The sequence below is a fragment of the Diaporthe batatas genome (assembly GCF_019321695.1).
Source record: "Diaporthe batatas strain CRI 302-4 chromosome Unknown Contig00005, whole genome shotgun sequence".
NCBI classification, from domain to species: domain Eukaryota; kingdom Fungi; phylum Ascomycota; class Sordariomycetes; order Diaporthales; family Diaporthaceae; genus Diaporthe; species Diaporthe batatas.
Window position 1 is genome coordinate 2,865,699 of NW_025408552.1, and position 15,100 is coordinate 2,880,798.

Below are 15,100 nucleotides of genomic sequence, written 5' to 3' on the forward strand. Positions count from 1 at the left end.
AGCCGTAGAGGTAGGAAGGATATGTCAAAATCGGCAAGCTCACAACACCAAAATAAGCAAGTCAGGCTGTTTCATCGCTCGACACATTCAGCACCGACTTTACGCTCTGTCTGCCTTGACCAAGGGCAAGATAATCACAATTGCCCTCTCGTGACGCTCGTAATTGAATGGGCCACTCTCCGAGTCCTTGATATAGGATAATAAAAGTGATGAGAGACGATTTTGGGACCCTGTCTCACCCCTGAAACGTACGCCCTGGGACAGACAAGCTTTCCCAGCATGTCAACAGTTGGGAGCTTCTGGCCTATGGCTAGGTCGCCTTCTTCCTGGGCCTTCTTCAGGACATCAGGGAAGGCAACAAAGAGACATATCAGGCTCAGAAGGGTTGCGGAGGTTGTGTCTGCGGCGGTGCCAATGGCAGCCTGACAGATAATATGTCCCAAATCCAAAGCAACAAATTTCCGCTCCCGTTTGATGACGTCTGGCGTGTCCTGTCCTCGGAGGCAATGATACTTAGAAGCACCCACAGATGCCTGTCAACAAGAATAATTCAGGAGGTATGCTTCAATCTCGAGGCAAATTGTAAGTGTGCTAGTAGCGTACGGAAATGAACGGTCAAGAGGAGATGGCAGAATCCTGGGCGGCTTTGTATGCTTGATGTCTCCACCCGATCAACAGGTGGTGACAGCCGGCAGCGGATACATATTCCTTCCCACACAGAGCAGACGCGCAAACGACACATCACCTCCAAGTCCTTCCTCTCCACTGAATAACCAGGATCGGAACAACACAAAAAGCCACCATCACTGTAAATACCGGAGTCAGATATGATGATAGCTCGCGAGGACATAGAAAGTATGATCACAGCGGCTATGCTATGTGGCTCGGGGGTAAGGAATGGACTTACTAGCAACGGCAATGCCTGCCGTTTCTCTGTAACCAACCTCTTCGATACTCTGTGGGAACCTTTTTGATTCGTCAACATGGTGTATGAATAATGGAAGATCACATAACACATACCAGAAGGGTCCAATGAAGCCCCAGATCTGACGCACGAACGTGATGAAAACGCCGACGCTCGAGGCATCGTGCCGGTAACAGTCCACAGAGTATGTCACAAGCACGGTGGTGACCACTTGGTTGCCTGCTGCCGCGATCCCCACCCCGATCAGGGGCGTGACGTTCCACGTGTGACCGGCAGCGTAGAGCTGGACCAGGAAAACAACCACGCCGACGACGCACAGGACGAAACCGAAGTAGCTCAGCCACAGCCGGTATTCGGGCTCGGGGCTCCTACCACCGAGCCTTTTCCGCCTCATGGACATCCAGATGTCGGACATGCGCCCGCCGATCTGCTCGCCGGCGATGGTGCCGACGATGACGGAGATCATCTGCAGGCCGTTCTGCTGCGTGTTGAAGCCGAAGAGCTCGGGGAAGAGCTGCGGGATCTCGACGGTGGTCATGATGCTTGTCCAGAGGAATTCCATTGCGTAGGCCACCGCTGGGAGCATCACGCAGGGGCGAGCTGCGTATACCAGTGGCTCGACGAAATCGTACCAGGTCATTGGGGTTTTATCGATCCGGCGGAAGCTCATGTATTGCTTCTTGAAGTCGGACTTGTTCTTCTCGTCCTCGGGAGCTTGGCTTCCGCGAATGTATCGTGACTCTGGCCCAAAAAAGAAGTATAGGCCCAGCTGGACGCCGTTTATCTGCGCAGTATGTATCGTCAGGCTTTCCGTTGGTGGCACAACATTCCATGGATTCTACTCACGATTGCTAGGATATAGTATATCCACCGGTATCCAACTCTCAGAGCGACAAAGCCAAAGATGAAAGGGGCGACCGGTACACCCAGCGTCACAAATATAGTCCATATGCCCATATAGCGAGCTCTCTCATCTTTAAAGAATGTCTCGGCAACAACACCGGACCCGATGGCAGCAGCGGGGCAGATGAAAAAGGCTACGATGGCACGGCACAGGCACATGGTGGCGTATGAGTGGGCATTAGCGCAACCAATGTTCCCTACCAGACTGCAGATGAGCGAGATCATGAAGACTGTCGAACAAGGCCAGTTGTTAGCAAGAATTTGATATTGTTGCTCGGGCTCTTTGGAGGACTGACTGGGTCGGCGACCATAGCGCTGAGACAAGGGCCTCCAGATGAGAGGTGCCCCGCCGAGGATGGCGATGACCAAAGAAGTGAGATAGCTGGCGGTCTGGACCTCAATTTCAAGGTCTTCTGCAATGTTCACGAAGGCGGCCATGATGGCCGCTGCTGTGAAGGTGGCCATCATGGCGTGGAAGGCGACCAGGAACAGGTTCGTGACCTTCTTCTTTTGCGACCAGTTATAAGGGTCTGCGTCGCTCATGTCCGGGATGGGGTCGAGGTCCAGAGTCCCGTGTCTGTGGAGGAGGTATTCGCGGTGCTCGTCTGAGAGCTCATTGATTCCGTCCTGTCAGACTTTCAGTCAACGGTTGCCCTCTCACCACGGTGGACAGCCAGCTATGGCACTGTGGTTAAGCCTACGGTGTTCTCGGCCTGGATGTCCCGGGGCTGAAGACCGTCCTCCAGCTTCGCCGATGACGGCACTGATTCATTTTCTGAGTGGCTCATTGTGGATATCGTCGTTGTTGCGGTTGGGTTCTCAGGTCTCAGTCGGTAGGACGGTCAACATGAGTGCCTGAGCCAGAAAGAGAAAATGGTCGAAGACTTTCCCAGAGAAGGGTGAGTTAGAAGAGGAGTGGGACAAGCAGAATGTTCGGATTTCACTTCGCGTCTCCGAGGCAGGGCGAGGATGTGTGAGCACATCACGTCCACTCGGCCCAGCGGCATATCCCACAGAGCCTCAGTGATGCAGGCCAGGGGTCAGGGAACACCTATCAAGCGGCCACTAACAATCACAGCAAATGGAAAATCGAATCTCAACCAAAATGAAAAAGGTTGTACCCGGGATCTCGACCGCCGGGGAAGGACCGACATTCTACACGGGGCATGGGGGAGGAGACCCACACAACCACAGAGTCCAGATATCTAGGCCAATCCGACGAGGCACTGAGGAAGGTCTACCACTAGGTCTGTGAGCTTCTGTGGGGAAGAAATGGGTCTCCTGCCGGTGTGCATTGCTGGATAGAAGTGTCGCCAGGAGCACTTGTCCAACTGCTTCACTGCCGTCTCTCAGGTTGCAGAGGTACGGAGGTACCTGTCAATCTTGCCGCATCGCTGTCTTTGGTCGAAGGTTTTTGACCACGACATACTAAGCTTTCGCTTCCGAACCAAGACGCTAGAGGGGCGGGACGATGGGAGCCATCGCGACTCGGCGCAAGCCATCTAGACTCTGGCAGTCTGGGCACACAGATTAGGTTCCCAACGCCCCGGAGATCTTAAAGGCAGGCATTCTGGATCATCAGACTTCCGGGGGTGTAGCCTTTTCGGGGACGTGGGTGGGACGTGGTCCCCCAGCAACCCCATACACTAGCCGCGTCTCCCACATCTCTCTCAATGTTGCGGGATGTGGGTGGATCCCTGGAGCTTAAACACGGCGCAATGTCCCCGCTGACATATCAACATGCGGATTTCCCGGCCTTTACCTGATTCAACTGATAGACGGCGGGCGGATATTCCGGCGAACGAGGAGGCAGCGTGGTAACAGCAACGACGAGGCATTTTCCAAAGCCAGGTGTGATGTACATGGCGATGGCCAGAATTGAGTGGATAATTCCCTGAGCGCGGACAGAAAATCCCTGAAGAATCACCTTGTCACCATACCGACACACCACAGGAGTTAGCGGGCGATCTGCACAACACCTGGAACATCTGCATTCTCCTGAAGTCCAATAGCTTCACAGCTTCAGTGCGCCACGGCCAGGGTCAACCCGGAACTGCCACTCCGCACCTGGGCAGGGAGCAAGAGGCCGGCTTTTACGACTGTATTTCCGCCCTCCACGATTGATCCTGACGTGTGTCGTTGGACCTCAAAAGAAAGCCCGAGCCGACCTCAATGACAGATTCATTACATCGACACCCAAAATTTGTGCCCTCATTGAAATCAACTAGTAATTGCAATGTGAGCCCGGGTCGACCACAGACCATGCATGATATCAGTAGCCAGGGGCTAGCTTCAAGTGCCCTCCAGGACTGATTGCTTATATGCCTGCACTAAAGAGGCATTCATTTCAAATGTCTTGTACTGCCAGTCTATTGGTATTACTAGCGAGGCCCTTCTCTTTTCGATCGAGACGTCATGCTCGAAATAAAACAGAAAAGGTTTGTGGTAATCATCCCCTGTCTAGTGCGAATGTCTCATTTCGTATTGTCTTTGTCTTGCCTTCGAAGTTCCTCCCTCTTTTGAACTTAACAAAGCTAAGCTCCCGCTACCATACTTTTTTGACCAGAAAAGGCCAAGGACTTCACGAGAGCTGTCATCTGGAGATCCTAGGCCAGAAAGAGCCCCTTGTGTTTCTTAGTTTGAGGCTCCATCTCTTTTCGTCCACAAATACTAGTCTGCAGCCCTGACTATCCACTCGGGTGTAACATATCTGCTTGGAACTACTCCAGATTTCATACTATAGAATCCTGCAGGAGCCACTTATCAATGTTGCCTAAGCACAGTTTTTCTGTTCTTGTCTCGCCATCACAAATCGGCACAGATCTCAGCCAAGACTTGTAAGGCCAGTAGTCTACCAAGCATGGATGCACACAGCGCTCTGGTCAGACATATTTCGGAAGCTGGGGGCACTTGTGGAAATCCAGAATCTTCCCTTCAGTCTCAGCCCTTGCCTAATTTCATCAGCCAAGCACTTCCACGAAATGTGCTTCGATTTTCTGTGTACGCCCCACTGGATCCTCATGCATGGGATCCCAACGGCTTCATACCATTGTATGAGCGCCATGTATGTCCCCGGACGTATGCGGAATAGAAGCGAAACCAGACCAATTACTTCCAGAGCACAATTCTTACAAGGCACTCAGAAAGAAAGCGTAATAAACTGTCAGCTCGTCCCGCGAACTTCCGTTATGCTTGGCGTTCTGCGTGCTAGCTGCGGAGTGAGGTCAAAGAGACCCATGGAGCCACCTTGATTCGACCCATTTGAAAGCCAGCAAAATTACGACATCCAGGATTTCGACTGACGCTCGAGCGCAGAGATTTCTCAAGACTCTCTATCATAGGCAGAGACAGGATTTATTCTTCCTTGGAGCAAGTTAGCCATCAAGCACAAGAGCCTGAAAAATACGCCTTTAAGCCAGTTTCGCATGTCTTGCCGGCCAGATCTGCAATGCAACTACCCAGAGCAGTGGGTCAGTTGTGGCTTTCGCCTCAAAGCTAGCCCGAAATATGGTAACACCCATACGCCGTGGGGGAGCGTGGGGAAATCGGGCAACTGCCGAAGACCGGACAATTGAGGCTATATCATGGGTCTTGATCATCATCTGCATACTATCTGAGTACTGTCTCTAGACTCTTTTCAAACTGTCTGTGAGCTGCAAGACGGCTTTACTAGATGCCATGAACGGACGTAACGGCAGTCCTTCCAAACAACAAACCCGTCTTGGGCCCTCGACCGCACCTGACCCCGACTTCAAAGATGCAGGCATAGATGCGATACACCAGGAGGATGCCGGGGCCTGCTCCGCAGCACCGAGCAAATGGCAGTGGCTCAGCTCGTCCTCCGCCGCGGACACGGCTGCGACTCTGTTTGACGACGGGTCTGCCGAGCCATACACCAAGAGCGACGAGAGGCGCCTCGTCCGCAAGATCGATTTCATGATCATCCCGTACCTGGCTGTGTGCTACGCGTTCTTCTACATCGACAAGACGACCCTCTCATACGCCGCCATCTTTGGCATCCGAGAGGACCTGGATCTAAAAGGGACCGACTATAACTGGCTGTCGTCGGTCTTTTACTTCGGGTTCCTTGCGTGGGCCCTTCCGACAAACTTCCTCATGCAGCGGCTCCCGCTGGCCAAGTACCTCGGCGCCAACATCTTCCTGTGGGGTATCCTCCTCATGGCCCAGGCCGCGGCGAACAACTTTGCAACACTCGCAGTCCTCCGGGCTCTGTCTGGGGCAGCCGAGGCCTGTGCTGACCCAGCCTTCATGCTGATCACATCCATGTGGTACACCCGACGACAGCAGCCAGTGCGTATCGGACTGTGGTACACTGCGAACGGTTTGGGGATAGCCCTGGGCGGTCTGCTCGGTTACGCGATAGGACACATCCGTGGCGCCCTTCCGAGCTGGAAGTACGAGTTTCTGATCATCGGTGCTCTATGCAGCGGGTGGGGCATTGTGCTGATGATCTTGCTCCCGGACTCGCCCGTCACGGCTCACGTGCTGACGAAGAGGGAGCGGCGGATTGCCATCGAACGCCTCCGGGAGAACCAGACTGGTGTCGAGAACAAGACGTTCAAGATGGATCAGGTCATTGATACGCTCAAGGACCCAAAGACGTACTTCTTTTTCCTGCTCGCCCTGGTCCAAAACCTCCCCAACGGTGGCATTTCCAACTTTGGCACCCTCATCATCAAGGGATTCGGGTTTAGCACACTCGGCACCACCCTACTTCAGATGCCTTATGGCGCCCTGATAGGCCTCTCCATCCTGAGCTGCGTCTACCTCAACGACTACTTCTGCACCAGGCTACAAAAGAACACTCGGTGCTGGTTCATCATCTTGTACACGCTGCCCAACATTGCTGGCGCCTTCGGCCTCCGTTTCGTGCCAACAGACCAGCACATTGCAAGGCTCTGGTGTTATTACCTTACAGGGCCGTATAACGCCGCATTCGTCCTGATTCTGAGTCTCGTGACAGCCAACACCGGCGGGCACACGAAGAAGGTGCTGACGAATGCCATCATGTTCCTTGGCTATTGCGTTGGTAAGTGGAGGCCGTCGATAAGAATCAAAACTCGACGATATACCTCTGACGTAGAACCTCGCAGGCAACATTGCAGGACCGTTCTTCTTCAAGACCGAGCAGCAACCAACTTACCCACTGGGAATGGCCAGCATGATTTTCTGCCATCTTGCATCAGTAGTTATGATCAGCGGGTTCAGAGTCCTGCTGAGCTTGGAAAATAAAAGGCGTGACAGGATCTCGAGCAATTCAGAGCACCCAGATCTGGACGAGACGGCTTTCAGCGATATGACGGATCGGCAGAATCCGAACTTCAGATATGTGTATTGAGTTGGCCCAAAGGCCTCAAGTCCTCGAGGTTTGGGAGTGAGCATCCAGGGTGCCTGGCCGGTCCCTCTTGAGATACATCAAAACAAGCTTTGCTATGAGCTCATAGTAGATTTGTAGGTCCATACGGGCCAAGTCACCTACCTGGCCATGAATTGATGTGTCAACATCGAAGCCAGCACAACTGGTAGTTTCGTGATCCTGCTTTTTGTCGGCTTAAACGCGCAGCCCTCTTCCGCCGAGGCCCTGGCTGTCTTGGGCTACCCTACCGCCAAAGACATTCCGAAGCAGGTCTGGTACAGGTGCCCGAATTGGCGCCAAAGACTGGTACCCGCCCTTGTGCCCTACTGAGGTCTCCCACATTGCGGCGGATTGTTTTTGACATAGTAACCACCTTGACCTCGCGAGGCATGAGATGATGTCGCTGACCGATGATGAGGCTATGTGGGATCTCATGGCCGCATCTGCCCCGGTATATCCACGGATCACCAGAAGGAGAAGGGGGCATCCGTGCCCCCGGTTCCGGTTGCCGCACCTACGGTCGCAGACGTGGTGGGAGAGGGGTGGTCCCATGCCGGACCGTCGGTCTCCTCGACACCTCTCTCCAGCTCAAAGTCGGCCAGGATTCTTCAGCCGAGTCCGCAAAAGAACCACACTCGTCGTCCTCTTCTCCGGGTGGCGGCGAGTATTCGAGGGACCCAGCGCCATTGCTGGCGCCCTGGGACTACCTGTGATGGTCATCGCCATAGCCTGCGCCGGCAGCCTGCATATAATCCTCCTGTTCTTCGCCTGGAGGCAGGGGATATTTATGCAAAATGGGACAGGTCCCTGTGCCGCTGTGTGGGGCTGAAACAGGAGTGACATATGGTAGGTCCTGGGAGTGTGGCGACAACGCTGCTCCTGGAACTGCCACAGACCGAGGGGAGGCGGTTCCTCCCTGCTCTTATACCGGGGGGCTTGTATCCATCAATCTTGGCCTCTTGTTGGGTACCGGCTGCTGCCCTGGAGAGAAATCGCTGCTGTGGGGGGGGGGGGCAATCTTCATCTAGGCCTTGGTCCCCTGCTCCACCCAGCGGGCCGTATGTGCCGTTCTCAAAGCTCTGCCAGCCCGGTTCATACCCAGGTGATCTAGGGAGTTCTACCCTTGGTCCTCACAAAATTGTGTCATCTGGGCAGTCTCCAGCCTCTGTGGTCTCGCGTACGGTGCGTGGCGCACGTCGAGGGCAAAGTCGTCGGCACTGACCGCGCCGGTGTTGCGCAAGCGGGCAGTATAATGGTCGTTGAACTCCTTGCTGGTGCAGTCCTTAGTCACGCCGATATTGGCTGACTTGTTGCTGTGCCCCAAGACCCTCCTGGCCGCCGAGATGTCAAAGCCGGGTCACGTCCTTGACCCCACCGTGCCCGATATCGTGGGCCACCTTGGTGAGAAATGCTGTCCATGGCCTGGGTGTTGAGAAGGGACCTGGTCATGGCGCTGAAGTCGCTGTTGCGGAAGACGGGGACGGCGGAGCTGTAATTGTAGAAAACATGGCCCCTGACTAGAGATTTCTGCCTCCTGCCTGCTTCCGACTGAAAGGCAGGGTAAATCACACCACAACGCCCACTTGGACGTCGTCTCAATACCTTGTGGATTTGTTATTGACTGTAATTGAGAGAGACTCATCATGTTGTGATGTTCGGGAGAGGGTAGTTCTCAGGGAGCCGACCCTCTGTGTCGGGAGGCTTCCCTCTGGAAGTGGCGATCGTCGGGGATTGAGCGATGCTTCACACTGTGAGCACCTCAGAGAATGTGGTAGGGAAAAGGGGGTAGTGGTGGCGGGGTGGGTGGCTGACGCTCCGCCCGTCATCGCTCGCTACCGCTCGCTCACAGTTTCGAAACGGGGTATCTCCTCCATTAGGGTGCAAATTATTGGGCGCCGTCGTTGTCCAGGCGAGCAATTTGCTTTGAAAGTCATACTAGCCGATTACAAGGCCATCTGGGCCTTCGACGTGTTGCCGCCGCCAGGAGGAATCGAGATCTCAGTATCGACATAGGGTATAGGGATGCTTGTCGCGGAGCCTTTGGACCCGGCCGTGATGTTCAAATTCTAGGATGCCAGCCGGGACATAGCTCTGATAGAGAATGCGCCCAGAACTGCTGGCGTTGCTAGAGAAATGTAGGGTTAAACCAAGCTCATCGGTATGGGTGGGCTCCCCTAAGGCAACCAGTTCAAATGAGACAGGACAGGCATCGACCTCTGCTCAGTGGCAAGATCTTATAAGAGCAGCGAATAAGGTACAAACAAGAAATTACAATGCCATGTAAGCAGGAAAATTTAACTGAACCTGTTGTAGTATCCCATATTGGGGATGAAATCAATGAGGTCCATTGCAAGTAAAAGCTGACCTCTAATGACTAGGGTATCATGAATCGTGAAGCTCCAAACTCCAGCGCCAAAAAAGAAAGAACCGAATCCCGAAGAAGGCACGTTGGTTGCTCACCGCAACCCGAAACCAGCGACTTTCTACAGCGTCCCGGTATGCTGAGTCTGGGCGGAAGACATATTGGCACCAGCCGCCGCAGCTGGCGCAGTACCAAGGTTCTCCAGGGCCGCCTTGTTAACGAGCGCAGCCTTCTGTGCCTCCTTGTACTGCTCCTTCTGCGCCTTGCGCTCGTCCAAGATGCGGAGAGACAACCAGTTGAGTTTCCTCTTGCCACGCTGCGTGTCCAGCGCCCGGACAGCGCTCTGCTCGTCGATCCCGTCCGCCAGATACTGCTTGATCTTGTCGGCGATGGCCTTGCGCCGCTTGTAGAACTCTCTCAGCTTGAAGTCCTGGCGCCACCTAGGGCCCCAGATCGCGTCGAGGGTCTCAAGTGACGGGTTTCCGTTGCGCCCGTAGCGGAACTCCTCCCAGGCCTCTGCGGCGGTGTCGAGGTGGCTTATCTCGACGGTGGGAGGCTGATTCGGGCTGTCGGACTGCGTAATCTTGAGGTCTCTCTTGTCTTGTGGCTCGACGGAAGCGCTCATGGCGGTCCGCGTAGGAGTGAAGTTGGCAGCAGATGGGGTCTCGAAGCGCGCGCTGCGGGGAGTCGACGTGGCTCTCAGGTTGTTTGCAGTAGGTGTAGATGGCGGGCCGGCCACGATCGAGGGAACAGGCGATTGTCGTCCAGCCGACAATGACGGGTTCGTTGGCGGAATTGTGAGGCCCCTGTTGGAGGCATTGGGGGCTGTGGCAACCGTGGAAGAGAATGGTGTGGTTTGTCCCGGGACCGAGATCGAGGCCACACTCTGTGATCGAGCCGGTCAGTTGAGAACCAATCTCCTGGGCTTGCACGTACGAACCTGTTGGACAGACTGGAGCGCCGAGATCTGCGAGGCAAAATGGCCGTTCAGGGTATGGGTGAGCTGCTCCAACTGACGGCTGACGGCCTCGTATCGGTTCTGGAGCTCGGTGATATGCTGGTCGTGAGCGTAGCGCATCGACATGATGATCGTGACAAGCTCGTCCGGCGTCTTGCCAGCCAATTGATGTTCTGCCGCTTCAGAGGGAGGGGCGTCAAGTGCGCCGTTCTGTCCATTGGCAAGCGGGGGCTGCATCGTCTGTCGCTTCGGAGGGGCCCTGCTGGGATCGAATGGCTCCTCGTCCTCGGGTGGTCTCTTGACGGGCACGTCAGGGACGCCAACTGCAGACCGAATTGGCTCCATATTATGGCATTTAGTAGGGGTAGTGATGGCTTGATCACGTAGTGACTTTCCTGGAAAGCGATTCTCTTACGTTTGTGGCCGTCCTTTCTCGATGTCGCAAGGTCTGTTCCAGATTGACGAGGGACTGATTGGGATCAGTTGGTTCCCAGCTGGCCGACCTCGGTCCCGAAGCTCCGACCAAATTTACCCAGGTACCTGGGTGAGGACAGACCAGCCTACTCCGTACTACATTAGATGAGACAACGCACTCACAATTTTTGTCTCTTAAAGATTGTTGTAAATCGAGTGGCTCAGACCATGACATGTATCAGTGCACAGGCTCAAGACTCACTTATATGGGGAAACAAGGAGATGCTGCTGCAATGGGGCATTCTTCAGACCATCATACTTTGCATTTGCAACCCATATCCTGAAGTCCCACAAAGTTTGATCGTTAGACTTATTGATCCTCTGGGATCATATGGTACATATAAGTATAATCTGAAGGTGGCAAGCCTGAAGTGAAGGCCATGCCGATGGTGGCCAGCGCAGCCCTGAGAATCATGAGCTGTTCACCTGGGCATTGATCCCGAACATTAATGTTGCCGTCCGTTCGCAGAATACCAGGACTTTGTACAGGCAGGATTAACTTAGCGACAAGCAATTAGAACTCCTATGGATATCACAAATTGTCAGCATCTTGTTAATCCCTCTGGTGATCTAAACGACAGCTCCAAAGGGCTCATGCTGTGACCAAACGTTCTTGTTCACATAAGACTCCTGGGTTTCTCGAGAAGGCATGATGTACTACACCCCAGGGCTGACGATTTTTGTAGGACAGGTCAAAGCATTACATTCTTGGTTTGCTACATTAATACAACCCTCTCAATTTTTCTACTTATTTAACGTTTGTTTTTAGAAAAGAGGTCTCACCAGACATCAATCCCACTTGCATGCCAGAACAAGCTCCCACGCTTGCTGTCAATCTAATAGATATTTCATCAACGAGTTTGGAATGCGCAACATTCGCCATTATCACACCCCATAGCATTCATATCAAATGCAATAAGTTCCACCCTCACGATGCGGATACAAGGAAGGCAACCCTCAAAACAGAAGGTCGGTCACACTGATACAACATTTCTGCATGCAGATGTGTGCAACACAATTGAGTCTCCCACCAAATAAATTTCTTTCCGAAATATCTCCAAGTTGAGCCCAAGTCTGCTCACCGGCCGGGCAGGACAAATATTCTCCACATAGCTACACAGAGTCAGATGATGCTGCCTACGCTTCATTTTTGTTTCTGTAGGGCTTGGCTGAGGCACAGATCCTTGCCATGGTGAAATTTGCTGAGATGGAGTGATGGGTGAAACTCTGACCGACAATTCCACGGATGAAAAAAAAGCAAGTATCACTTCTTGTTACGTGCAGCTGCGATGCGTTGGCCTTCTGGAATGGGCATGCGTAGTGGGGAACTACTGCGGCCAACGTCCAACATTCTGCACCTCATCGGTGAGTAATTAAGGCACATGCCGAGATCACCGTTCGCCCGCCTTACGGACATTGCACGAGACGATGAAGAAGCCATGCACGGTCAGACAACCCCTGAGTATCCCATTTTTCTGACTTCATGAGGAAATCATCCACAGAATTGCCCTGCCTTCACTTTACACGTTGAGAATGGAAACATCCAGATCGAATATCGTGATCATGTCCTACTTACGGCGTCTTTAGATATTCATTGATTCACTGAGATTTATTTCCAGTTGTGGTAAGGTACATTTGGCAGCGATTTGAATACCATTTCTGTAGCTACTTGCATGAAGTTCTTGAGGCCGTGCAGAGCTTGGAAGAAGGTGTGGGGCTTGCAACAGTCTCTGAGATATCTGTAAATCTCGCCAGGGTCAATGGATCGCATGCTTCAGACGGTGCAAAAGCAAAGCCTCAAGATGCCTCCGAAATCAACGGCCACATTATTTGTAAAGTAATCCTCCCGGTATCGGTAAAAGTACCCTCGAGGATCCTTGATTATTACTCCTTTTTCACAGTATGACCTCCTTTTCTATGAGTTGTCAGGCGTCTTGGAGTGATCTTCGAAGTCATGGCCCACACATTCCACTGCTATTTATTCGTCGACGTAGTGAATCAACACCTCACCGTACTGTTACTTCACCTTCACGGCACGTATAAACATCCTTCTTGAAGTCGTCATTGATTCAGAATTCTCTCATTCCCATAAACAATCCTTCTTGAATATCTCAGGCCAAATGAAGATGTCAACCCCCACCATGTCAAATAACAGGCACCATTACTATTTCATTGATGATACTTGCGACACAAATGCCCGGAACGCTACGCAAGGGAACAAGTCCTTCGACTGCTTCGTCCAGACCGCTCAGCGCTGGGCCAGGCGCGCGGTAGAGAGGCTCCGCGACAACAGCGATACCGACTTCGCTCGTGTCTTCAACGTGATTTTTAAGACACGCAAGAACGATCGGACTCTTTTACCACGGTCACACAGGTGGCAGAGCCGCTTCGGCTACCAGAATGATCGAGACTGGGTGACAACTTTAGAACATGTCGTCAATGTGCTTTCTGATTTCGGCAACAACTGGCAGAGGACCGACAACAGAGAGGAGGCTTCCCTGAGATTCTTCTCTGACAACCGCAGGAGGTGGCTGAATGGGGGCCCTGATCCTACAAGCCAGCAGGATAGGCGCTACGATCCAGTCAACCACGTATGGTTCATGGGAAATGTGGCCGCGCTGGACTTTGGGCAAGCGGTCGGGTCAGATGGCATCCCGGGGTCGGAGCAGTTTCCTCATTTCCACCCCAACACACGCCAGAATGCACGACCCGAGAACCCGAACAGATATGTGATCGATATCAGCAACAACGCATGGAACAATTTCCATGACTGGGATGAGGTGCTTGGGTCGCGAGGAGCCACCTTTAACAACGTGGCAATCAACGACATCATTACAGGCTCCATGACGAGATTGTATGTTGCAATATCAGGAGCGCTTGCGGCCCCCACGAATGAAGGTCTTTCGAGTTTTGCATGAAATTCCTACTGACTTGAGCCGATCTAGGATACTCCACGAAGTTATGCACTGCCTTCCCTACTACCTTGACGACATCGCACTCGAGTTCCTAGACGGGACTTCTGAAACCTCGAGCTGGGAGGCGGTTATGGCCTGCAAGAAGGGGGATGCGCATCGCAACGCCGAGTCCATCGCGCTACTCGGTCTTTGGGCAGCACTTGCCGACACGCTACCTCAGGGGAGGAAATTTGGAGGCTTTACGCTGGACCGAGCTTGGGATGTGATTCCTGGGGCGTGGGAGGATGCTAAGAATGACTTTGACGACGAGGAGCTCGACGAGGACGAGCGTGGAGGCGTGAGCCCTTGGACGCAAAAGTGGACACTTCACCTGCCGTATGCAGGTAATCGGGTAAATCGGGCTGTGCGAGGCGATATTCGAGGTTATTTGGACCTCACAGGTACGAGGCATTGATGGGTAAGCCCCAGCTTTTGAGTGAAAAGCTTCCCATTTGAGCAGATGCTCAGGTGGGCACCTAAGAAGTGCCAGCCAACAAGATTTCATTTCCTCCAGTTCTCGTTCCTGGACTCCAGCCTGTATGCCTATTGTGTGGTTTCGCTTCTATTCCGTATACGTCCGAGGACAATCACACTGGAGAACCAGACCTTCTTCGAATACAAAGCGGAAACGTGGGTTCGATTTATAGCTTGCTCGCATGAAGATCCGGCTATTCGTCCGTTTGAGGCCACCTTGTGAGCCATTAAGCTGGACTATAAAGACTTGGTTGTGTATCAAGGCATCACCAGTTCACACCGTCGACTCTCAAGTTATGATTGCGCCACTACCCGCCCTAGGTATTGCCTACTACTTTACTATGTATGAACAAGCCTGTTCACATTTAGCTATCTACATTCTCTTCCCTTGAACGTGAATCTGGGTTGATGTGGAATTGAGTTGTGATTCTTTCTGCTGGATCAAGGAGGATCAAACCTGGTTGTCCACTCAGTTTCTGACCCCATCATGAACTCCGCATGCAAACCTAATCCAGCCTCACTGTGCGTACCTAGGTAGCGGCTTGCTTGACACACAGCCGGTGCAACTGCCGAGAACTTGGCCGTGTTCGTCGGATCGTGTCTCCAATAATTACCCGTAACCCCGACCCATTATGACGGGACCTGCGAGCCCTGCATCCGAGTGTTGCCCGGC

At 53.1% G+C, this 15,100-nt stretch overlaps 4 protein-coding genes across 4 annotated transcripts; 2 read left to right on the forward strand and 2 right to left on the reverse strand.

The window, feature by feature from the left end:
• Nucleotides 1-741: 741 nt before the first annotated feature.
• Nucleotides 742-2,616, reverse strand: KVR01_005199 (uncharacterized protein; the record flags this gene model as incomplete). Its single annotated transcript, XM_044785332.1, has 6 exons — nucleotides 742-806; nucleotides 908-966; nucleotides 1,021-1,709; nucleotides 1,772-2,058; nucleotides 2,125-2,455; nucleotides 2,530-2,616. 6 exons carry the CDS (start codon nucleotides 2,614-2,616, stop codon nucleotides 742-744), a joined length of 1,518 nt encoding a protein of 505 aa, XP_044645644.1.
• Nucleotides 2,617-4,149: 1,533 nt separating this feature from the next.
• KVR01_005313 (uncharacterized protein) lies at nucleotides 4,150-7,187 on the forward strand (the record flags this gene model as incomplete). The annotated part of the gene is made up of 3 exons (XM_044791466.1): nucleotides 4,150-4,186; nucleotides 5,592-6,878; nucleotides 6,943-7,187. The coding sequence occupies 3 exons, from the start codon at nucleotides 4,150-4,152 to the stop codon at nucleotides 7,185-7,187; spliced, it is 1,569 nt and encodes a 522-aa protein (XP_044645758.1).
• Nucleotides 7,188-9,236: 2,049 nt separating this feature from the next.
• On the reverse strand, nucleotides 9,237-10,947 carry KVR01_005085 (uncharacterized protein). Its single transcript, XM_044783536.1, has 2 exons — nucleotides 10,508-10,947; nucleotides 9,237-10,453 (listed from the first exon to the last, which is right to left on the reverse strand). Exons 1-2 carry the CDS (start codon nucleotides 10,868-10,870, stop codon nucleotides 9,689-9,691), a joined length of 1,128 nt encoding a protein of 375 aa, XP_044645530.1. The 5' UTR covers nucleotides 10,871-10,947; the 3' UTR covers nucleotides 9,237-9,688.
• Nucleotides 10,948-13,120: 2,173 nt separating this feature from the next.
• On the forward strand, nucleotides 13,121-14,368 carry KVR01_005127 (uncharacterized protein; the record flags this gene model as incomplete). The annotated part of the gene is made up of 2 exons (XM_044793784.1): nucleotides 13,121-13,667; nucleotides 13,945-14,368. The coding sequence occupies exons 1-2, from the start codon at nucleotides 13,126-13,128 to the stop codon at nucleotides 14,366-14,368; spliced, it is 966 nt and encodes a 321-aa protein (XP_044645572.1). The 5' UTR covers nucleotides 13,121-13,125.
• Between the last annotated feature and the right edge of the window lie 732 nt (nucleotides 14,369-15,100).

Excerpts from the sequence above, each read along its gene's own strand:
- KVR01_005085 (XM_044783536.1), bottom strand. The coding sequence starts at position 10,870 with ATGGAGCCAATTCGGTCTGCAGTTGGCGTCCCTGACGTGCCCGTCAAG. Across the intron at positions 10,454-10,507 it reads CGCTCCAGTCTGTCCAACAG|AGTGTGGCCTCGATCTCGGT; the intron begins GTTCGTACGTGC and ends GCTCGATCACAG.